Genomic DNA, 24306 nt, shown 5'->3' on the forward strand with positions numbered 1-24306 from the left:
CAGGGAGTGGAAATCAGCCTGGGAAAGAGGGCCAGGAAGGACACTTAAAGCAGAGGAGACAACCCGGGAAAGGTGAGAAGGCACAGGGGGTGGACACAGAAAGGGCCCTCTCACAACATTCCTTTGTCCAGTTTCAAGATCAGAGTCCTCTGAGCGGCAGGTGTGTCCAGCACCACGTGATCCTCACTTCCAGCGTGCCCTATCCCTGTCCCCAGCTAGATGTTATTCCCCTGATGACACCTGAGGCAAGGGAGGCTCAGAGAGGTTAAGTAAGTTGCCCGGGGCCACACAGCAAAGACACTTTGGATCTGGACCAGCATGGTGGATGTGAGCATCGGGGAGCTGTTTATCAGGGGCCCTCCTAGATCCTCCAGGGTTTACAGCCTGCACCTTCAGCGAGTCACTTCTCCCTACTGAGTCTCAGTTTCCTTCTCTGCAAAAAGAGACCCAGGTGAAGTCGTCACCCCTCCACACCTGTTACAGCCACGTCACTCACTGACCTCATTAAGGCAGTTGGCCTGGAAGCAGCGATCCCTGGGAGAGGCTCAGCCACTAAACCCTGTCCCAACTAGGCCAGGGACAATGGGATCACCCTGTGGGCGTCTGGCCTAATTGGCAGTGGACCCCCGGGAGCTGTGCCAGCTTCACTGTGATCATTTCACAACCCATGAAATATCCGTCTGGAGCGCTTCTGAACCTGACCCCAGGATCCAGGTCCTCTGTGGCCGGAGGATGGGCCTCAAACACCGGACCGGGCTCCTCTCCCTGTTAGGGTGCCTCCCATCACTTGATTCCCAAAGCAACCAGTAAGGTGCCTACGTCCCCACTTCCCAGAGGAAGAGTTGGGGGAGGAGGGACACCACCCACCCTCGCCATCCTGGGGGCAGCCCTTGAGGCTCCCTGGCGTCCTAAGCCTCGGTTCTCTCATGTAGAAAATGAGGACCATGAGGCCCCTCTCGTGGGCAAGGTATAGCCTCAGTTTTCTCATCTGTAAAATGGGGTTCTGACTTGCCAGGTTCGTGTAAGAATTAACCACCAAACAGCAACAATAGTGCACAATTATTGAGCACCTACTGTGTGTCAGGTAGTTTTAGGGGCTCTGCAGATATTAACTCTTAATCCTCATAGCAATCTTGGGAGGTAGCTCCTGAAATCTTCCCTGTTCCACAGCTGAGCAAACAGGCACCCAGAGATTAAGAAACTCATCCAAACACAGATAAAGGCACAGGACCTCAATCAAGATTAGCTTTTATTTCTGTTTCTCTCCCTCCAGTATCCAAAGAACCCCTGCGCATATTCCCCCACCCTACTTGTGTCTTCTGCTTCCTTCTAGATAGTGACATTCATGGGATCACATGGTGGACAGAGTTGCAAATGTTTTTATCTTGACAAAAGTTAGACAGCAGAAGGAACTTCCCAGCCACGGGGGCTGTGAGCTGAAGAGTGTGACCCCTACAGTCAAGGCTGGGGGATGCTGAGATAAAACCTTACTTGAGACAGCGAAAGGGACCGGCGGCCCTTTCAAGTTCCTTCCAGCCTTAGGATGGCCCTGCACGGTGCCATCTTGCTCGTGTGTTTCTTCCTGGGGTTGGGGGATGCCAGGCTAGTGTCTGGCACTGGGGGAGGGGGAGTTCCTCTGTAACAGGATCCTGGGATTGGTGAGAACACCCCCTTCCCCACCCCATGCACGCTAGCCCCCCAAAGCAGCTGGGCAGCATTTCTGCTGTCTGTGGGCTCATTTATCATTCCGAGGTGGGCATCGCTGCTGTGAGGTCCCTGGGGACAGCTCTGCCGGGGCCCCGTCTGATTGAAATCCAGGCCCAGTACACACACAGCCCCGGGAAGTGGCCGCCCAGAACCTGAAATAAATAATACCACAGGCAGGAGGCACAAATCTGCCGCTAATTACGGCATATCCTGATTAAATGGGGTGCATAAATAAATATTTCAGCTTGGAAGATGAATCGGCCAGGAGGACCGCCATGGCCAGCCCTGCTCTGAGCCTCTCTTGTCCTGTGTCTTCCCCATAGAGACAGATGAAGGACAGAGCCTTGGCCTCCTGTGCTGTGTGACTCAGGATCAGTCACTCCCACCACTCTTAGCCTCAGTTTCCTCATCCATCAAATGGGGGTGTCCGAGGTGACCCCTCAGCCAAGTTCACAGGTCCGAAGTAAGAATCCGAAAGGGCATCTGGGATGACTGGGTTTTACAGTGCTAAGGAGGAGTGATGTTAATAGTAAAGGACAAAGAATTCGAGGCTAGGAAGTCTTGAGTTTGAATCTCAACTCTGGGACCATCCCTGTGCCTCAGTTTCCCCTTCTGTAAGTTGGGTGGATGTGAAGATTCAGTGAACGCTCTGAGCCACGCCCAGCACGTGGCACAAATGGTGGTTGCTATGAGTAATCGACACCACATACTTCAGTCTTGGCAAGTTATTGTCATTAAATGTGGAGGTCCCCATGAGACCCAGCCTCAGAAAGGTCCATACCCTCCACGCCTGCTTGGAGGGCCCCCACCTAGAGACTTCTGTGCCTGTCCTGGCAGATGCCACCTACTCATTTCCGAGACACAGAGCGATAATAGAATCGGGGGAGGGGCAGGGGAGAAGAGGAGGGGGGAGAATCATCCTGGAAAAGTTTAAATCAATTAACTCCCTTCCAGAAAACAGGCTGGGAAATGTAATGGAGAAATAATGACTTTTCTCCACAGGGTGAAATGACATAGACCAGGGCCCCAATGAGGAATCAGAGAGGCAGGAGCAACAGCCCTGTCTGTGACTGCCTTTGTGGCCTTAAGCAAGTCTCGTTTCCTTCTCTGAGCCTTCATTTCCCTATCAGTGTAAGGGGAGGGCATGCCTCCATCACTCTCCCTTCCCATGCCCATGGCAGGCATTGCTAATCAATTGCAGCACCATTCTCAAAGAACCTGGATGGGCAGGATGGGCTAGCAAAACTAATCCAAGCCGGTGCTCCAGGCATTTCCTCTGGATGGGCCAGAGTTGCACACAGGCACAGACTGAGTTTAGAGGGTCTGCAAGTCCTCCACTAGCCCTAGGTCAACATTCACCAATAACATTATCACTGCTTCAATAACTCAGAATCCATCGCAGTGCTAGTAGCAAAGGTTAGCATTCACTGAGTGTTAGCTGTGGACCAGGCACTGGTCTAAATGCTTTCATCTATTAACTCATTAAAACCTCATAACCATTAGATAAAGTATTATTATTATGCTTGTTTTACAAAAAAGAAAACCAAGGCCCAGAAAGGGGAAGTGATTGGCCCACAGTCACACAGCTAATAAGTGGGATCAAGAGTCAAACCCGTGCCCCTGTCTTACCGGTGCTGGGCCAGATCGGGTAAGGGAGGCCGTCTCTTCTCTTTTAAATGCAAGTCTGGGGAAGACAGCCACCATGTCTCCTGACCAAGCTCTGTGCCAAATGTATCACACATCATCTGTTTGAAGCTACAATCACCCTGATTTTCTGGATGGGGAAACTGAAGCTCAGAGGGGTAATGGGACCTGCCCAAGGTCACATGGCTGATCATTTGCTAGGGGTTGTGGGGAAGTGGGGTGCTGGGGTCACAGAGTGAATGAATGAAAGAATGGATGGATAGATGGATGGACACGGCTAGTACTAGAGGAGTTCCAGGCTTAGGGTATACACCACCCCTACCATCTCCAGCCCTCAGACCCTAAGCCAATTCCTTCTCCCTGTCCCTTGCTGACCCACCTGCCCTAGCCAGGTGACCTCTCACCTCTTCTCATGCTCCCAATGACCCTGGAGGCTTCTGGTCAGGGACCAAATCCATCATTCCCAAGTGGTCCGTCCCAGTCCTGCCTCCCCCCATCCATCTTCCCACTGCAGCGAGAGGGAAGGGGAGTTGCTGGGATGGAGGGGGAGGGTCCCGCTCTAGGAAACTCTTGGCCCCACTGAAGTCCTCTCCAGTGTCCCCCCATCACCTCCCAAAAAGCTTCTCCCCAACTTCAGGACCATTTGGTCCAATGCCTCAGAATCCAACATATAACCCCTGAAGGCAGAGGGATCTGGCTGGAGGATGTAGGGTGTGAAGGCACCCGCCTAGTGCCCAACTCTCGCTCCTTGCCTCCCAGCAGCCCACAGGGTGGAGACCCTCAGAGACCTTCCAGAAAGCCATGGAGAAAACTCTGCCCTATGGACCAGGAGATCTGGGTTTGAATTCCTGCCCAGCCCCTGGTTCGCTGTGTGACCTAGAGCAAGTCCCTTCCCTTCTCTGGACTTCACTTTCCCTGTCTGCAACATGAGAGGATGGAACACATTGGTTTTCAAATCTTTATTGTTGAAACAGTGGAAAGCTTTCTTCAAATTAAATCACGCACTGAGCTCCGAGATGAAAAAGAAATGAAACTGAATGTGCTCTGATTGAAGTTGGCAAGGTGGGGGGGGGGGAATGTGGACCCCAGAGCTCTGTCTTTTCCAGCTCCCTCTACCCACCCCCATCACTTACGAGTGGTCCCTGAGGCATCTTTCTAAAACTCTGAGGTTTCTAGAAAGATTTTGAAAATACAGGAAGAGATATTTTTCCAATCATTTTATTATGAAACATTTCAAACCTACAGCAAAGTTGAAAGACACTTACAATGAACACTCAAATATCCACCACCCAGATTCTACTGCTAATATTTTACCGTACTTCCCTTAGCAACTAAGGGCACCCTCGCAGCTCTGCAAAATTCCATGACTCGGAGAGGACTGCGCTGGGGGCAGGGGTGGCTCTGAGTCCTTTCCAAGAAGCCCCACGAATTTGTGATGACACCACCAGCTGCTGTAACAAATGGACCCCAGCATCTTAGTGGCATCACTCAACAGAAGTTCATTTCTGACATAACAGTTTGGAGCCTGTGTTGTTAGTCAACCGGTGGGCAACTTTCCTCCACAAGTGATTTAGGGACCCAGGCTCCATCCATCATTGACCCTTCCCTGACTTAAAAGGGTTGATCATCTGCCTTAAGGAGGAAGAGAAAGCCTATAGAGGAAAGACACAGCCACTTCTCACTCCACGCATGCTCACATCCCTGGCAAAAGCTACTCATTCAGCCACACGTGGAAATAGAGTCCCCAACCATGTATTCCCACCGGGCAGTTTCCCAGAGCTTATTCCATCCGTGGAAGGGGCTGTGAATTTCAGCAGTGGGTTGGCTGTCTCTCCCATACCCAGCGCGGCTGGAAGCCCCCCTCCCAGCCATCCCAAATCATCATCCTAGCCATCCCTTGTCTCCATGCTACCCCATGCCCAGCCAGCTCTCTGGAGGAGTGTAACTTTGCTCAACAAACATATATTGAGCTCTTACTGTATACTGGGGCTCTGTGCCAACCCTTGACCATACAAAGATGAACAAGACCAGGTCCCTGTCCTTAAGAACCTTCCGGTAAATGAAACAGACCTCTCTTTCCCCTTTGAACCCTCTCTTCCTGAGAGAAAGCCCATGAGATTTTCCATTTGGGGAGGGTGGGTAGCACTGATGTTGGAACACTGGAGAAAGGCTTGGATGTGATAAATCTTTACTAGACACCTGTGTGCCCAGAATGTTCACGTGGTTGAGTTCATTTCCTTCTTCCTTCACGCTGGCAAAGGCACCCTCTCCAGTTCACATAAGGGAAGGAATGCCAAGGCTCAGAGTAGTGAAGTGACTTGCCTAACGTCACACAGCTCGCGGCGGAGCTGGGATTGGACCCAAATATCACTTCCTAGCTCCCTGCTCTTTTCTGCTCCCTCAGGGTGTGGAATCTGTAGTAGAAGAGAGACATTGCGTTAACTTCCTGACACAGCCCTAAGCTAGCGGCTTCGCAGGTGTCCCCTTTTCTACACCCCTGAAGCTGGTGCTGCGAAGCTTGTCATATCAGAAAGCAGAAAGCCAAGGCTCAGAGGGGCAAAGGGACTTACCCAAGGCTGCACAGCCAGTTTAATTTCATATCCTGGTCTGTTTGACCCCATTAGGTCGCATCTTGATATACGGGTGATTTTTATGGCTAAACATAGAGGCAGTGGGATTGTTCCTTGTCACAAGGACAGCTTAAAAGGCAAAGGGTTGCTTTCTCCATTAACAATGGCACGGACATATTTTAAGGAATGGAATGGTGTCTCTGAGCAATAATGGTTTACAAAACAGCTGCAGACAGCTTAGCGGATCCCTTCCCTGCTGGATGCCAGCCAGAAGGGGGCTCTGGGGCAAGGGCGGAGGCACCTTCTTGGAGCTCTCTGGGTCTGAGCCAGGGGCTGGGGCAGCAGGAGGGAGCCCAAGGCAGCTGGGGCAGGAAGCAGGGACCGAGCCTATCTGTGACAAGGGTCCAATCAATGCTATCTCCCCAGGCCATGCCTGGCCAGACATTGATTTCTGCTGCTGTTGTTAACTCCCTGTTTATGTAACGCCTGAACTTTGCACAACTGAACCGTTTCATGTGCAGAAGAGGGCCTGTTGCCATGAAAACCAGGCTGCACATGACAGCCGGGATGCGGCGGTATCCCTGTTTTATTGGCCTGCGCTGAATGTATTTTAACCTTGATAAGTCAATAACTTTTTGTGCAAAAGGAGATCTGCCAGGCGGGCTTGGGAGGGCCTGCTGGCCTTTCCAGGCCAGAGGGGAGGTCAGGGAGGGGTGTGGGGAGGGCTGGGTCTAATCCCCTGGAAAATCTCCCTGCCACTCAGAGCCTGGGAGGACCAGGCCCAGCTGGCCAGAGAGCAGAGATGACCTTGCGGGGGTTGCTCTTGGGCGGTTGCCAGGACCTCCCCACCTCCAGCCACTTTTTTTTCTGTTTATTAAGGCCTCCAGCTAAGTCAGAAATCCTCTATGCAAAGAGACCCACCAGGGTTCAGATCCTAATCCCACCCACTCAAGAGCTCTGGGCCACCTTGAGCACGGCCACGGACCCCACCTCAGGGGCCACAACTGTAACACAAGCCAGTGGGTCCCCTTCATGGCTTATTGCAAGGTTTATAGATCACGTATGAGAAATACCTGGGGTAGTGCCTGGACCATAGCAGGGCCTCACCAGATGGATTTTATTATTATTGTTGTTGCTATATTTTACAATAACAATAATCCCTGATGCTTATAAAGAGCCCATGAGGCTTTTGGAAATGCTATACCTATTTTCTCACTATAGTCCTTTTCTTTCAATTGTTTTTTTTAAGCGGAGGTGCTGGGGATTGAACCCAGGACCCCATGCATGCAAAGCATGTGCTCTTCCACTGAGCTATTACCCTCCCTTCCCGCTACCCCCCCCACAATAGTTCTTGAGATAGGCAGGGCTAGGGTGGACACTCCTAATTTTCAGATGTAGAAACTGAGGCCCAGGGAAGTTGGTTGACTTGCCTAGGGGGTCATGTGATAAGATGGTGGTGCCAGTTGAAGCCTCTTGGCTCCCAGTCCTATGGTCTTAATTCAAACAGGAATAGCCAACCCTGACTCTGGCAGTCATCACTGATCAATCGTAGCATAGTATTCTTTCCCTTCTAATCCTGAGCGAGACCTCAGAAACCTCCTCAACACAGAGCTGGTATTTGATACAAGACTCATATGGAAGTCTGTGCCCCCCAAAGGGCTCTGGGTTCAAGTCCCACCTCTGGCCCAGACTTACTACATGACTTTGAGTGAGTGCCTTCCCTGGGGCCCCCTGATCCCCAGTGGTGAAACATGGGGTGGGGAGCATTTCATGCTTCCTGGATTCTCTAAGGGGGTCTCCCAAGTGGAAGCGACCCCACCACCTCCTGATTCCCATCTCAACAATCCAGGCCCCTCGAACCCTCACCAACTTCATCTACAACTATTGACAGAGAATCTAGTATGTGTCTGTGATTATTCAAGGTGTGGGGACACAGTGGTGAAGATAGTGACAAACAGCCCTGCCCCTCCCAGAGCTGACAGTCTAGACAGGGAGACAGAAAATAAACACGTCAACGCACAGTGCTCTGAGAGTTGCCAACAGTGATAAGTGCGGGAAGGGGAAAAGCAAAAGGGAGGTGCTCTGGGGATAAGAATGTCAGATGGGTTAGTCAGGGAGGGCTTCGCTGAGGAGGTGTCATTTAAGCTGAGACCTAAAGTACAATCATGAGCCAGCCGGTAAAGAGCAGAAGGAAGAGTGGTCTGGGCAGAGGGAATAGCTTGTGCAAAGGCCTCAAGATGGGTTGGGAAACAGTTTGGCACCTTCAAGCAACCGAGAGGAGGCCAAAGTGTCTGGAGGGGTTTAAGGGTGAGGGGTGTCCGGGAGCTCTGCAGGGCCAGTCCCTGAGGCTACCTGGGCCTCCTTGCTCCGTCCCCCTAGACCTGCCCCAGAGAGAGGCTCCAGGTACTGGGGGGCAGGGCCGGGTGAATAACAAGGTTACACGTGCTGCTTCTTTCTCCTTTTCTCCAGGAGGAGCATAAAGAGCTCTTTCTTTTCTGCTTATTAATAGCTCTGATTAAATTATCTCTGAAAAACCTACGTGGCGTGCACCAATGGGGGCTCGGCTCCCTCCAGGCTCTGGCCTAGATTATGGCAATGAGGGCAGGTGAGGCAACAGGGGGCTGGGGAGGGAGGCGGGGGGCGGGAGGCAGGGGCAGGTCTGCTTCCCTGCCAGGATAAAGGCTCAGTCTCGCTTCCCTCCCCAGCCCCAGCTCAGCCTCTGACCCACCTCCACTCTGGGGCCATTCACTTGGGACACTGGGCCTTTGCATTAGCAGTTTCCTTTGCCAGGAGCACTTTACCCTCACCTCCCCTCTTGGCTACCTTCTACTCATTTTTCCCAGGACAGCTGATCAGCCTTTCCATTGTCACTAGTCCACCAGCCAGGTCAGGTGACTGCTCGGTTCTTTTTCCTTCCCTGCTACCCTGGGTGATCACTACTAGTCGCCTTGTCTGTCCTCCGTGAAACTTGAGTTCCATGAGGCCAGAGACTGTGTCTGGGTTACTGCTGAATCCCCAGTTGCTGGCACAGGGCAGGTCCTTAGGTAATGAATGAAAGAAAGAATGAATGAATGAATGCATGAGCAGAGTTAAGGAGGAAATGATCAGGCCTCAGTGAACGAGGCATGACTAACCTTACACATGTGTGTGTTTGGGGGGTGGAAGCCAAATATCCTGGCGTCAGGCCCCTTGAGCAGTGCTGATGTGGCTGTTAACCCCCATTTCACAGATGGAAAAGTGAGGCACAGAGCAGATGAGTCACATAACTAGTAACCTGGAGAGTCAGGATTCAGTCTGTCTGATTGCCCTCCCTCCTTCTCTCCCTGCTCCCCCTCTACAAGAAAACAAAAGAAACCTGGGCCTCATTCATCCATTGATTCAGAGATGAATTCAACAAAACTTGATTGGGCGCTGATCGTATACCAGGCCCGTGCTGGGGATAAAGGAGCTCGAATGCAGCCCCTGCCCTCACAGAGCCCTCATGTTGGTGGGGAAGAGAAATAAGTGGGCCATTAGAACCCAGACTGGGTGCATCCACGAAACGGAAAGCGCTCCAGCCTGGAGGGCAGCAGTCAGGGAAGGCTTCCCAGAGGAGGTGGCACCCTAACTGAAATCTGAAGGAGGAGCGAGTCAAGAGTACTTCAGCAAGGCTGCTGCATAGGGAGCATACAGGGCAGTGAGGAGCGAGGTGCTCTCTGTCCCCTTTTCCCCTTGGGGCCTCTTGGACCCCTGGCTGGAGCCGACGTTCAGAGCCTGGCCCGTCTGGTGGCTCTATGGACCGTGGCAAATCCATCTTGACACTGTCTCCATTCACATAATGCCGAGTTATTGGACGTGATGAAGAACAAGGAAAGGCTGGGTCAAGGTTGAGAGCTGAGGGGCAAAGGGGCATCAGCAAGAGAGTCTGACCTCAGGGAGGTGGACTGTGGGGAGTGGTGTGGGGCAGTGGGCACTGAGTGTATGTGTTGGACATAGCAAAGGCCCATGTCTGAGCATCTATGGGACATTCACCTGCCTGGAAGGGTCTAGAGGCACCTGGAAAACTGAATTACCTGTACAGCTACCTTTCAGCCTGTTGCTGCCTGAAATCACACCATTTGGCACATCATGGACTCAGACCTTCGGAGACGCTGGGCCTTTTGAGATCTGCTAACCCTCTGGCTTCACTTTGGAATCACGTGGGGATCTTTGGAAACTACTGAGGTGGGGAGGGGCAGCCAGCTCCAGAGTCTGATTGGTGGGGCTGGGTTATGAGTCCCACCCTCCATTTTACAGCAGAGGAAACTGAGGCCCAGAGAGGAGAAAAAACTTGCCCTCAAGATCACACCCAGTCAATTAGTGGCTGGCACAGAGCACAATAAATCAAGGTCAGGGGCTTGGTTTTTGGGACCCCAATCTGTCATCGTGTGACCTTGTGCAAGTCACGTGGCCTTCCTTGGCTGTAAGATGTGGATAATGATGGAATAGAGGGTTGCTGTGAGGGTAAAAGGATGTAATAATATTGCTGTAGATAGCACTGAGCGTGTGCTTGGGCACCTGGTAGGTGTCAAGTCATGGTAACCTTCGGTGGAAAAAAATCCCAAACTTAGGAAAGGCTGTGTGTGGTGTGGCCTGTTGCCTTCTCTCCTTCCCGCCCTCTCTTTCTTCCCAGGGTTTTGGTTGTAGCTGTCCCTTGCCCTGCACCTGGCCTGAGCCCGCCAAGCAGTCTCCTCACCTGTCCACACCCGGGTCCACCCAGCAGGTCGCCTGGGCAACCCGCCCTGACGTCACTGGCAGCTCTGGCGGCTGGCCAAGGAGCTGAAGCAGCTGGTAGCCGGATCGCGTTTCCAGGTAAATCCCCACCCCCACACCCCAACTCCCGGGGCGGGGGCGGGGGGGGTTGGGGTGTGGCAGCAGGGGGAGAAATAGAGCGGGGCACGGAGAGCGAGGAGCTGCTGGGAAGGGCGCGCGTGGCAGCTTGAAACAGGGCCAACTTCTGTCCTAGATGAGGCGGCGGGTGCCCTACTTGGGCCGGCGCTGGAGCCCCCACCCTGCGGGCGCGGTGGGGCTGGTGGGGGGGGGGGTGTCACATGGACACAGCCTGAGCGTGGTGGAAGGAGTTCTGGCTGCTGCTTTACATTTCTTTAGGCATCCTGAGATCTTTCCTGGAAAGCTGGCTCCCCAGCTTGCTGTGTGATGGACACATGGCAACTGAGGGAAATGTCCCTCCCGGGACTCAATTTCTCCAGCTGTAAAATGGGGCTGCTAAATGGGCCACCCGCGGGCAATAAGGCAGGGCAAATGAGAACCTAGGAAGTTGCTTAGAAGGTAAAAGGCAACGTGCAATATGGTTTGATGGATTCAAAGTTTGGACCCCCAGGTGATACTCTGTTTCCTCAGCCATTAAGTAGAGGGAGCACCGGTGTGGTGAGGTTCTGTGAGATGGAACTTACAAAGAGCTCAGCGCTGTACCTGATTATATAGTTAGTGCTCCACAGATCTCACCTGTGATGCCAAAAATCCATCACTGCCAACAATACGCCTTGAGGCAAAACACTCCGGAGTGTCACTTCACATCTCTTGGCCTCAGTTTCCTCTATAAGTCAGGAGTATAATGATAGTACCTACTATATCAGTTTTCTCATCTGTAAAGTGGGGATGATAATACTTGCCTCACAGAGTTGTGTGTGAGGATTAGGTAAAGTACTTCATTACATTAAGTGTTAGCTTCTTTTATTACTTTTAATGTTTTTAACAAACTTCTCATTGGGTTGGTTCCAAAATTAAGTGAAACAATGTAGATAATGCACCTAGCTTGTGCTACCAAATATGTGCTCAATAAACGGTCCTGGTGTTCATCCTAGTTTCCCGACAAGGGGACTACAAGTACCAGCAGACCCTACGCCCCAAGTCGGGGCCCCTACGACCGGAGCCGGCGCGCTGCATGCCGGGAGTTGCAGTCCACCCAAGGCCGACCCCGCCTCGCCCCAGCTTGGGGGAGGAGGTGGGAGAGCCGCCCTGCCAGCCTTTGAATTTTGCCGCGAAAAGCGCGCGTGGCGGCCCCCGGCCCCGCCCCCCGCAGGACGCGGCGCCGCGTCACCCTGGTAACCGCCTCTCGGCAGCCGCTGATAGGACCAGATCGCAGGGGGCGGGCGGGGGGCGAGACGCGGCGTCCGCTGCCGGCGCTAGCGCCTGTCAGTCGGGCCAGAGCGGAGCAGCGGGCAGGACAGCCGGGCTGGCAGCTCCGCGGAGAGGCTGCGCGTGGCACTCGGGGGAGGCGAAGAGCCGGGCACGCCGCCTGCGGGGCGCGGCGCGCGGCACCCGGGCTCGAGGCGAGGCAAGGCGCCGGCGCGCGCCAGGCGGCGTGAGGCTGAGGCCCTGGGAGCCCCCGTGCGCCGGCCGGGGCCACGGGCGCGTGAGAGCCCGGCGCGCGCCGCCCTTGGTGCCGCTCGAGAGCTCGCGCGCCCGGTGTACCGTCCTCCGGTTCGTCCCCATATCCACCCTGCGCCACCTGGACCGGTTATTTCTCGGCGCCGAGGCCCCCAGGGCTGCACCCGAGCCTGCACCGCCCGCTGCCGCCGCCGCGGCTGCCGCTGCTCTCCGGCTTCCCCTCCCCCCACACCCGGGGCTCGGAGCAGGAGGAGGAGGGGCCGGTGCAGTCTCGCCGCCGCTCTTTGCAACCTGCGGGGGCCGGTGCATGCCCGGCGAGGAGCGGGGCCGCTGCAGGTGCGTGCACCCTCGAAGAGACGAGCCCCCCCACCCCCTGGCGAACCAGGGGGCTGCAAGCCACTGGCAGGCGGTCGAGCGAGAGGAAGCAACAAAGACAAGCTGCAGCTGGGGCCGGCGAGAGGGGCCGCGGCCGCCGTGCTCCAGGCGCCGGCGGAGAGGGCGCCCCGGGGAGCGGCGCCTGGCCGAGCCGCAGCCCTGAGCGGGACCCCGAGGGGAGGCGCAGCGCCGCCCGCCGGACGCAGTGAGCGCAGGCTCCGGCGAGTATGCGCCGCCTGAGCGCCCGGGCGGCCCGGGTCCCGGGCTGGCACGACCCCCGCTGAGCCCAGAGCACCCCCACCCCCGACTTCGGACGGCGTGGGCCGGCGCCTGGATCGACCTCATCGACAGCGTCCCTTCCCACCTGGAGAGAGGCATCGGCCCCCAAGGGGGGCTTCCTCAGGCAGCCTCTGCCACCTCTGCATGGCTGCGACCCGGCGAGCGGAGAGTTGTAGCCGCTGAGACCTGGTGCTCTTCGACGGCCTGGCTGATTCGGTGAGTTCCGCGGGGCGGGGTTCCGGGGTGGACCTGGGGGCACCCTCTGGCGTCGGGGCGGCAGGATTGGAAATGAAGAGGCCCTGGGCTGTTGGGGATCCTGAAGCAGCAGTGCCCCTTGTCTGCCCCTTTGCCCCTCCTAACACAACTTGCCTAGACCGGCCTGCCGGTCAGAGTGGACGCTGAGAGCCGATTGTGAGGACTTTCGTGGAGCTCTGGGTGGGGCGTATGCGGGAGAGGAAAGGTCACCCCACCCCTAAAGCCAACAAAGGTAGCAGTTCAGTCACCCGAAAATTCCTCGGAAACTCCCGCGTCTTAGAGGGTTTGGGGGACACCCTGGATGGGACTCCTTGGGGTTCTCCCAAGTAGTCTGAAATCTTCAAAAGACGTGTCAGAGGGGAACGTGGAGTCCCGACCAAGCAGGTGGCTGCACTGAGAACTGTGCCCTCTGAGGCTAGACTATACCACGGTCCCCCTTACCGCCCGAGTTCCTACGAGAAACCCCAGTGGGGCCCATACTTGATGTCACTGCCAGGCCTCTGACGTCACTTGGGGTGGAGGTTGCCAGGGCGACACGACTCATCTTGACCCAAGGCCGGAGGGGGCGGGGTCGTGGCAACCGGGGGCGAGGCCGGATGCCTTTGGATAGTGATGAGGTGAAAGCAGACTTCCCCCACCCCCAACTGCAGTGCTCTGACCTAAATCCCCAACGCCCCGATGAGGTGGGGGAGGGAGGCAGTGCCAGCTGTCCCTGCTGATGCTCCTCCCCGCCAAGACAGGTGTTCAGCTTTGCCCATATAGCCTGGCAGTGCCTAGGGGTGCAGGGCTCCCAAGCAGAGCAACTTTCTGCTTTCAAAAGGGATGCTACAGAGATCTCCCTGAACCCCAGCAGACGTTCTGGGGTCCCCAGAGAGACTGGTCCCCCAGCCTTAAAGCAGGCTACTACTGCTCAGGGAAATATGGGTGACTGCCGCCGGCCAGGGAAGGTGCAGAGGTGCTACTGCACGCTGCCGTTCGAGTCCGGGGGTTCTCCATGCTGCTCAACCCCAAGATGACAGGCCATGGCCAAAACTGAACTCCTGGCTGCCCCACTCTCCCTTTTGTGTTTAAGATGATTTTGACAAGCAAAGTATGGTGCTCATTAAGTGAATGGAGGGCAAGTCAAGCCCATCAGCGCCAAGGTCTGACTAAACGTGTCCCTGCCAGGGGCCAGCTTCGCAGGGCTCCGACACCAGCCCTCTCTTCCCCACCACACCCCAGCTCCAGCCCCAGCCCTGTTCCTTGTGAAGGCCCAGAGAACCCCCAGCCCGCATCCTGCTGCTGGCTCTTTAATTCCTCTTCTAAGTTCCTTCCAGTGATGGCTGCCAGCATCGGATGTGGGTGAAACTGCTGTGATCACATTTCTAGGAAAAGGTTAGAGAACTGTGTCATTGCTTCAGCAGCGTGAGGTGGGGTGACTGCAGAGGGGAGTGCATGCGGGGGGTCGTTAAGAGAAGCCAGGCCCCAGTCTCTACACAGTGAGCATTTTTTTCTCTTCTCCTGCCAGGCTCTCTAGCTAGATTAACAGGTCAATAAATATCAGTGGAGCTGCTTTTGGGGGCTTGGCAGGGAGATGATATTTCCAGCTGAAATGGTGTCGTTAAACACACAGGCTTCCAAGGACAGAGCAACAGCAGATGGGGGTAGAAGTGGGGGAGGTGGGCAGAAGGGCTGTTTGCGCTGCCTCTCGAAGCTTCCCAGTTTAGAAACAAACTCGGAGTGCGCGCCAGAGATCCACAAACACAGGCAGTTGGAGGTCCTCCGTGGAGTATTTACACTTCCACTGCCAAGGCGGAGGGAAAGGCTGTCGGATTCGGGCAGTTCCTTCTGTTCCCTTCCCTGGACTTGGCAATAGCACCAGGCGACAAGTGGGAGGGAGTACCAGCTTACGCAGCATCTCCCTATGTGCCAGGCATTTTGCTGCATCTCAGTTACTCCTTGGAGTAGCTCATGGGCTATGGCCCATTTGACAGATGAGGAAACTGAGGCTCACGCAGAGAAAGTGGTGGGCTATGGGGTGCTCAGCCAGGCATCCGCAGAGGTTGGGCTCTGAATCACCTTGGCCCCAGCGTCTCCATGTCTTCCCACTTCCTAACATGGGTGCAGGGGAGGCACCCCCACTTGTTGGACAGGGTCCCTGTAAGAGTCAGGGCTGTCTACCCTGGAGGGAGCCTGGCCTCACTGAGAGGATTTGCTACACCGAAACCCAGGTGTGACTCCTGCTTCCCCAGTACATACAGGGCGGTGTCGAGCAGTCACAGCATCCATCCTGGCCTTGTGGGCAGCCTGCTCCCCCTTCCCCAGCACCCCTTTCTCCAGCACTGGGGTATGAAACCTGCCTGCCAGGAAAGGTTGAGAGAGCCAGCCCTAGGCTCCTTGTCATCTGCCCCTGTGGGCTCACTGCAGGGAGAGGTGTGAGGCTGCCCTCAGTCGTCCAGGGACCCTCTTGGTAGGCATGCAGCTGGTGGAAGGATGTAGGTGGGACAGTGGCAACTTTGGCTCCCCACCAAGCCTGACGGTTAGGACGGACCCTTTAGCAGGAGTGCCATGTGACTCTCAGAGGGGACAAATTGAGCCCCACCAGGCAGGGGAGTGGGAGACTGTTCTGGCCATTGGGAGTGGCCATGCCCTGTGAGTTGCTGGGGTATGCCGGATGAGGGGAAGGGGCATCCCTGGGCTGGGTGTGTCCTGAAGGCTTAGGTGATGGGAGAGGTTTAAGCAGGGGAGAGGATCCAGTTAGGGCTTCCTTGACCGGAACGGTGACCCTGGACATCCCTTCCAGTCCGGTGGGGGCAGGGAGGACCTTCTCAGCTCTCTGGGCAGCCTCCTCTCTCAAGGTTAGCTCCCTACCTCCCACTCGCAGTAATCCTTATCACCGGTCTAATTCCGCGTAAGCTCACCCCATCCCTTGGCCCTTCTGAGCCTCACAGTTGCTCTGGACCAGGGCTGGGATGGCCGGGCTTCTTAATGCCCATTGGCTCTTGATTAAGAGCCAGGCTGTGGAGTGGGTCTACCCGTGTTGGGTGTGTGACCTTGAGTGAGTAACTTTGCCTCTCTGAGCTTCAGTTTCCTCATCTGTTGAGAAGGAGCTGATAGTAGCATCCACTGCCCAGGGTAGCTTTAAGGATTCAGTGAGGGCAGAGCACAGGCGGTGAACAGTAAATGCACATTCTCCTGGCCACTGGTAGGCTTGTCCTCAGAATGGGGCTTTGAATGGCTCTCCCAGACCATCTTGGAGTTAAAAGATCAAAGGCGGTTAGAGCAGGTCAGAGACCTCCACCCTTCCAGCTGCCTCTGCTGGGTCTCCCACCCACCTACCCAGGGCAACCCACGTGGTGAGCACACGTGGCTCCCATCTGAGCTCCTGGAGGGCTGCGGCCCGGCCAGGGGGCCCCCTCCCCAATCTTCCTTCTGCTTCCTCCGCCTTCCAGCCCCCCACAAACGGAGGAAGCGAGCGGAGCAGCTCATATTCATGAACCGTAATTCAATCAGGCGGAGATTCCTCTGGGCTCCGGGCGGGGGTGAGAACGAGGAGGCGCGCACAAAAGGGCCGCTTTATTACCTCCCGCGGGCCGGGAATTGCTGCTCTCCCCCAGCAGCGGCCGGAGCCGCCTTTATTGTGTTAACCCATTTGCGTGTCAAGAGCTATTGTGCGCTTTCTCTGCTGGTGCGGGGCGGGCTGCGGGAGGAGGGCTGCGCGCGGGTCACCTCCGCGGGCGCCGCCCACCGCCCTGATTGGTTGCTAAGTGATTTGCATCCAAGGTAATCACTTTTATCTCCGAAGGATGTCGACTATAATTATAAGCTACTGACATCTTTTGAAATCTGCCTAATGACTATTTTAGTCTGCATGGGCTGGGGGTGGGGAGGGGGATTCTGGAGGCTGGGGGTGGGGTGGGGGAGGAGGCTGAAAGGGGGATGGATTCCTTCCACCTGGACCATTGGTTCCTTAGTTGAGAAATGTCTGAGTGCCTACTGCGTGACTGAAACAAAAGACAGGTTGTGGATATTGGGGGCGGGGGTTCATTTCTGGGGGCAGAGTTAGTACCATTTCAGAGATGGGAAAAATAGAAAAATAGAGGCCCTGGGAATCAGCCACCTGCCCAGAATCGTACACCCAATGAGTGGTCAGGACCTGAGTCTCTGACCCTTAAATTCGTGCACTGGCTACTGGAGTGGGGTGAAGACAGAAATAGGCATGGTGATCATTCCTGTCTGGTACCTCCCAGGGTTTATGTCATAGCCCTGAGAAATGCAGAGTCTGTTACTACCCCCATTTTACCCAGGAGGAAACGGGAGCACAGGGAGGTTACCTTACTGCCCAAGGTCACACAGCCAGGGGGAGACAGAAATATGAGGTCTGTTGATGGCCAGAAGTGGGAGTCCAGTGTGGACAGTGAGAGGGGCAAGTGTGGGTTCCAGCTCCCCTCCCCCACCCCTCGTGGTCCCATTCAGTGATCACTGGGCACCAGCCTGGGTGAGGGCAGCCTGCTGGTTCCTGCCTGGGTGGCAAAGCTCTAAGGAATGAGACAGCACACAGAGATGAGGAGTAAGATGAGCCTGCAATGGACTCCAATTCTGGACAGAGTCAGAGCAGGGCTGGAGAAGAGACATCGAGGAGGGGAAACTGTAGCTGGTCATGGAGGGCTTCCTGGCAGAGGGGGCTTTTGCTCTGGGTCCTGAGGACTGGGCAGATCCTGGCAGGGGGAGTTTGAGAATCCAGGGGTATGACCAGGAAGGGCAGGGGGAGGTTATGAGAGGGTGGAGGTGAAAGGAGATAAGCTAGGAGAGTGTGCAGGGCCTTGAGGACTGAGCTAAGTACTTCACTTGTCTGGAGGAAGAGCAGCCAGTGAGGGTGTCTGGTGGGAAGGGATGCAGCATAATCTGGGTGCCCGTAGGTCTGTCTGGCAGCCTTTGTAGGGGCTTGGGAGTTGCAGATTGGGATGGAACTCTGGCTCCACTCTCACTGGCTGTGTGTCCTCAGACAAGTCACAAGTCAGAGGTAAACTCTCTGGGCCTCATTTTCCTCATCCGTTCAAAGAAGTAATAGCAGTTTTCTCACAGGCTCGTGAGTGGGGTGAGCTTGAGCACATGGAGTGCTTGGAGGAGCTCGACTGAGCTTTTCAGAGCTAGGTGGGCTCAGGCACAGACCCCAGCCAGTCATCCTGGCTCCACAACAAAGCAGCATTCCGGCCACAGCAGCTGTTTGGGGCCCTGGGAGCCCCTACCATTGTGCAGAGGGCACAGGGGACAAAGGCCCAGAGGTCAGGGGGTAAGGCCCAGGCTGGCGGTGAACAGGCTCCTGGGGTTGGGGACTTAATGACGCAGAACTTAATGACCCGGTGTCTGCGGGGAGGGGAGCTTCCCTTGGAGGAGCAGGAGGGAGGTCCAGCCACCAGCTGTCTGCTCCAAGATTCGCTGCCAAGGCAGGGGCAGCTGCCCCACAGGGTCCAGGCCTGAGCTTGGCAAGAGGAAGGCGGAAGTGGCAGGGCCTGCTGGCCTGCAGCCCTTAGACCTGAATTGGTGGCTCGGCCCTGTCCCGCAGCATCTGCGTGACCTCAGTCTCCTTACTGGTCAGATGGGCCAGGGGTCCACTTTGGAGGGCAGCTGCGAGGCTTGGCAGGAACCGACAGCAAGTGGGCAGTAAACAGGAACTGCTATTTTTGCTCTTTATTCATCCGCTCATTCAGGGAGGTCCACTGCTCTGTGCCAGGCTCCCTGCCAGGTGCTGGGGACATACAGATGAGCAAGCCCAGTTGCCTTGAAAGGTGGTGAGGCCTCGGACACACCATCACATACAGTGGGTAGGTCACCACAATACAGGAATTTGCAGTGTGCAGGCACTGGGCCAGGGGTGGGGTGGCAGCAGGGAACAAGCTAGATAGAGCCCTTGCCCTCTGCAGCCCCCAGTCTTTCAAAGCACGCTAGGAAATTAGAGGTAGAAACTACTGCTTCCGGCTGTAGTAGCCAGAGAGGGCTCCCTGGAGGAGGAGGCACTTTCCATTGCTAGCTTTGAGGACTTCCGTCTAAACACTTTTAGCTATTATAGGAATCCCAGGACACTGCTGGTATTGGCTGTGTGCCAGACAGCTTCCCACTTTGGCATTTTAATCCTCATATGGTTCTGGGAAGGGAGTTTTTGTCCCTGGTGTGTAAATGAAGAAACTGAGGCTCAACACAGTGAACTGACGGCCCAGGGCCACGTGGCAGATCAACAGCATCCCTTTCATTATCCACACAAGCTTTTGCCTGTCCTCTGCCTGTGAGGGCACTGGGCTGGGTGGGGCTGTCAGGGGAGGATCCTGGGGCGGGAGCTTGGTGGACCCAGTTCGGGGCCAGCTGTTGCCTTTATGAGCTCACAACCTTGAGCAAATCACCCTGTTCTCAGCCTGGCCTCAGCTGTGTTCTCTGTAAAATGTCAAGGATGGCAAATCCGTGGCAGGTCTGGCTTGCCCTACACTGCTGTGCCCTTGGCAGACATTGCCAATCAGACACTGCCCTCTTCCCCTGCTGAGTTCTTCCCCTGACCTTGGGTTCTTGCCAGGGCTCTGGGCAGGCAGCACCAATCAATCAGCAGGGCCTATGACCCAAATCCTGCTTGCCTGACCCCTAAGGAACGCAGGAGTCCCTTTGGCTCGTGTCTGTCTGGTTCAGAGGATAGGGGTACTGGAGGGAGGGATTTCTGGGGGATCTCTTCTGAGCATGTGGGTTGTTCTTCGGCCACAAGAGCTGTTGAGGTCTGAGAATCTATGACCTTCCTCCAGCTCCCAGAGAGACCTGTGTCTCCATCTGCACAGCCCAGTGTTTGCTCAGTGTGGAGTGCTCGGGCAGATTCTGAACGCTTTCAGTCTGGATAATAATAACAGGATTTATTGAGCTCTTCCTGAGAGCCAGTTCCTTCCTGGGCACTTTCTCATTCATCATTCCCCAGGGCACCTGCATTGTGCCTCTCAGCAGTGCTAGGAAAAAGTCTTAACCCATTTTAGAGATGTGGAAACCAAGGCTTAGAGCTGTTCAGCAAAGTATGGTTATGCACTTGCTGAGTGGCCGAGCTAGTGTTCAAAGTCAGGTCTCAAAATCTGGGACAGACTGGGCAGCCTTCCTGGAGGAGGTGTCATTAAAGGCCAAGGCCTTAAAGGCTGGTGGACTTCTGTGGGCAGAGCTGGGCCTTACAGGAAAGGGAAGGAGGCACTTCTAGGTGGAGACCACAGGCAAGAGTGTTTAGGCTGAGGGACTAGTGTGTGGCTGGAATGTGGGGATGGGAGGGGACCGTGGAGGGAGCCAGGGTGGTCTTGGCATTTAGACTTTGCCCTCCTATAGCAGGGAACTATGACAGCTCTTGGAGCAGAGGAGTGAGCCAGTCCTGTCTAAGTGTATTTATTCAATACATCCATGAACCCAGGGTGAGGGCAGCTGGTGCTTGGGGCTACCTCTGGTCTACTGGAAGCTTTAGCCTAGAACCTTGACTGGCACACAGTAGGTAGGCATCCAAGAAATGTTTGTTGAATGAATAAATGAATGAAAATACTTGCTGGACCGAAATGTCTCTGACATCCCTGTGGGCCCAGCTGCAGGGAGAAGAGAGGCCAGGGTCCCTTTCTCTATGAAAAGTTGAACACCAGGTCTTGGGGTAGGGGCAGGGATAGGGTGCCAGGCAGGTACCCGGGGCAGGGGCTGCCCTCCCAGCAATGCCCCGACCCTGCTGCCTGTCCCCAGAGTCCTCCCAGACCTTCCCACAGGGCTGTCCTCTCTCCTTGCCGCTAGGCGTGGCAAGCAGCCTGGACCCGGCGCTTGGGGGGAATAAAAGATGAAGGTTCGTGACCATTTTTTAACTCAATAAAGGGAGAGACAAGCTGCAGGCTGCAGGCCGGAGATATAATTAGTTCGCAGCAGTGGCGCTTTCTTGATTTAGCTTCTAAGAGAACAAGACAAGGATGTTATACCCAATTAGCAGTAACATCCAGTCGGAGCCTCAGTAGGTGAGATAACAAGCTATTTTTACGACTTTTCTTTCCCAGCTTGGAGGGGGGCGGGGGGAAGGGAGTATCGAGGCCTTATTTCTTTTCATCAGGGAACAATTATTAGTGAACTCAGGGTTTCCTGGAGCCAAATGATGCACTGGTTAACCCAAATAGGCCAGCATGCCGGCGCGGCAGCTGGGGTGGCAGGCTGGTGTTTTGAGGGGTGCAGGCCCCTCACCCACATTTTGGGAGCCCTCAGAAGAAGTTTTGAACACAGAGAGCCCCGTGGTGTGGCAAGGAGAAGCCCGGGCCTTTGAGGTACTCTTTGTGACTGCCTCGATTTCCCTGCCTGCTTCGAAGAGGCACAGGGATGCTGGGCCAGTTCCCCTGGGGGTGAGGAAGGAGCCGGTTCTGGCCCTTGGCTGCTCTTCCTGGCACCACCTGAGGTCCTTTCTGCCAACTGGGCCAGCGGTTCTGGCTCCTCAGCCTTGAACCTGACGTTGCACTCTGCCTGCTGGACCCCCATGATGGCTTGCCCTGCCCGACCACCCTCCTACGTGTCCTGGGCCCCAGACTCAGTCTCTGGCAGGAGCTGAGTGGTGATTACCTCCATTCTCTCCACCCTCATTACCCCCACAGCCGGGGTGCCCAGCACTGGCCAAGTCTCCGCTGGGCAGGGAAGCCCTGCCAAGCCCCACCCCAGCTGCCTGGCCACACTCCAACTCCTGGCGAGGGCTGGGGGTTGCCCAGAGAGGAAGCTGGCATGGCCGTCTCAGCACCCCATCAGCTCAGGCCACAAGCCCAGAACAGTTTCCTGGGCCTCCACCCACCCTGCCCCAAGTCCCATCTCCCTGTCAGTGTGTGGAGCCCCACGCTCGTGGTTCAGACAACTGACAAACCCAGCCATGCAAAGTGGGAGTTTAATTGCAAACAGTTTTTATGGATCATGGGCCCATCTGTGCCACCATATGCAACAGGGAAAAAAAAATCCCCATTTAAAAAAAATGTTTCTCCCTGCCCCATCCCCGAAACTGACTCCAAAAGAAACAGTGGCCAAGGTTTTTCTGGCTGGAGCCCAGCATGGAGCTGGGACCCATCCTGGGGCCTTCCTTCAGTGTGGGCCTGGCAAAGTCAGGGGGCTGAGTGAGGTAGGGGTGACAGGGGGCCCCATGGGACCCAACTGCTCAGAGGAGGCTTTTTTGGCCTTGGCAAACTGCCAGAGATTCCTGCCACCCCCCACCACACACACACACTGGGTTTTCTCTGTGCTCTGGGTCTTTGCACATGCCATGGAGCTGTCCGAGTATCTGGTGTTCTCTCCCAGCCACCTCACTAATGCTGTTTGCTAGAGCAGGACTTGGCTTGGACTGGGTACCACACAGTGCTGATGGAAGTGTAGGCATGAGCGATGTTGTAGTTTCACAGACGAGGCGCCTCTGCTCCCATTTCTAGCCCACGAAATGGAACTCCATGAATTCCATTTCCTCCAGGCTACCCAGGTCTCTCAGACTCCCCTCTTCCCAGGGGTCCCAGCCTTCTGCCATTTTGCCCGGCCCAGCTCGGCCAATGAGCCCTATCCAAGTGGTCAGCCCTTCTTGGCGCTTCAGAAAGGGCTCCAGCCCAGCGTGGGCTGGTCATCAGGGTTCTGAGAGCTCTCACCTCTGAGGCAGCCAGGGTTCTGCTGCTGCACCACCTCTTCCCAACTGGGGGACCTCAGACTCTTGTTTCTCCCTCTTTGTGCCTCAGTTTTTCCTCTGTAAAACGGGCATAAGACGTGTATGCAGATATTGCATATAAAGAGCCTCTATGTCATACCTCTGCCTCAGGGGAGAGTCTTTGTTCACTGGTGTCTTTCCAAGTTCCTAATCAGGACACTGGATGTTTAATGAATGAATGAGTGAATGAGTAAGTGTATGAATGCGTGTATGAATGAGGTGTCTGGAGGACTCTCTGGGGAAAGAATGAAACATAGGCTCCTGGCCCACCAGAAATTAGAGTTTTTCCACCCTTTCAATTGGAATCTAGAAACCACTCTGCAAACTGTGGGGGTTATGAGCTCCATTCTACTGATGGGGAAAACTGAGGTTGAGAGAGAGCAAGGGACTCTCCCAAGGTCGTGCAGCTGGAAAGAGGCCAGAGCTGGGACTGGAACTCTGACCTGACCTTGTCCTTGGCCCTCACATTAGAGGTGAGGGAGGTTAGGCCCAGAGTGGGAAAGGGATTCAGCCAAGGTCACACAGCAAGGAAGTAGCAGGCAGTGTTTGTAGGATCCTTGCTAGTCCCTTGTAAGCTCAGCCCCACCAGCCCCAGAGCCAGGCCAGAGCCCTGCTGCTCTCCCCGCCTCCCCCGCCCTCCTGCTCCCCCCAGGGCTGTGCCCGGGGTCCCTGTGCCTGTGGGTTTCCCCATCAGCTTCATAAGCTGGCAGCTCAGCGTGTGCCAGCAGCCGGGCCCCACACCGGGGTCCTGGTGCCTGAGGCCTGGAACTCAGCGCAACCCTCCCACAGCAGGTAGCAAGGGAAAGTGGGACCCTTGGGCCCTGGGCAAGCAGAGGCCGGCCTGGGTCCTGGCAGGAGCCCAGGCTGGGCACCAGGCAGCCCGTTCCCCGCCCGGCGGTGATCACCAGCTCCCGTTGTAATCATTAAAACTATTAGAAGGAAACGTTCGCTTGAAGCAAATGTCAGGCGCCGAGTTGTGCTTTGTAAACGCTCACAATTAATGCCAATCAGGCCTGGAAAAAAAGCCGGCCCGGAATCCTGTCTGTTTCGTCTCATTTGTCAGCTGGTGCCGCTCCATGTTGCACATTTTCATACAATTGCTATAAACATAAAAGGGAAACTCCACAGTGTTCTCAGGCGCCCGGATGGTGCGCGCTGGCTTAATTACTCGGGATTCTGCTGTTCACTTGGCCGCCCCGAGCCGGCGGGAGGGAGAAAGGGGGACTTTGTGCGGCAGGGTAAGGGCTCCTGGGGGTCAGCCAGGGAGGTGGATCAGGCTCCAGGCCCGGGTCTCCTGCCCCACCCTTCACAGGCTGGGGATGGCTGTGAAACAAGAGGGAAAAAAACCTGCTCAAATTGGCTAGCAAAATCCTCAAGGAGGAAAGAGGGACTTGGTGTCCGCCAGACTTGGGCTTGGAATCCCACTTTCAT

The 24306-nt window shown here is 55.5% G+C and overlaps 1 protein-coding gene across 6 annotated transcripts in view; it reads left to right on the top strand.

Annotated features, from left to right (window-relative positions):
- Positions 1-24306, top strand: part of FAM222A (family with sequence similarity 222 member A) — a 140757-nt gene that overhangs the window by 73793 nt on the left and 42658 nt on the right. For 5 of the 6 annotated variants that reach the window (XM_064481147.1, XM_064481151.1, XM_064481148.1 and 2 more), the window contains one exon: positions 10573-13160. Coding sequence is in view for 1 of the 6 variants with exons in the window: in XM_064481150.1 (XP_064337220.1) it covers positions 10573-10751; positions 11765-12828 (1243 nt within the window). In the remaining 5 variants the exon portion in view is untranslated. Of the gene's footprint in view, positions 1-10572; positions 13161-24306 lie in introns of those variants that run through there. The other variant, XM_064481150.1, reaches the window with a different exon arrangement.

This window comes from Camelus dromedarius, chromosome 31, assembly GCF_036321535.1.
Source record: "Camelus dromedarius isolate mCamDro1 chromosome 31, mCamDro1.pat, whole genome shotgun sequence".
NCBI classification, from domain to species: Eukaryota; Metazoa; Chordata; class Mammalia; order Artiodactyla; family Camelidae; genus Camelus; species Camelus dromedarius.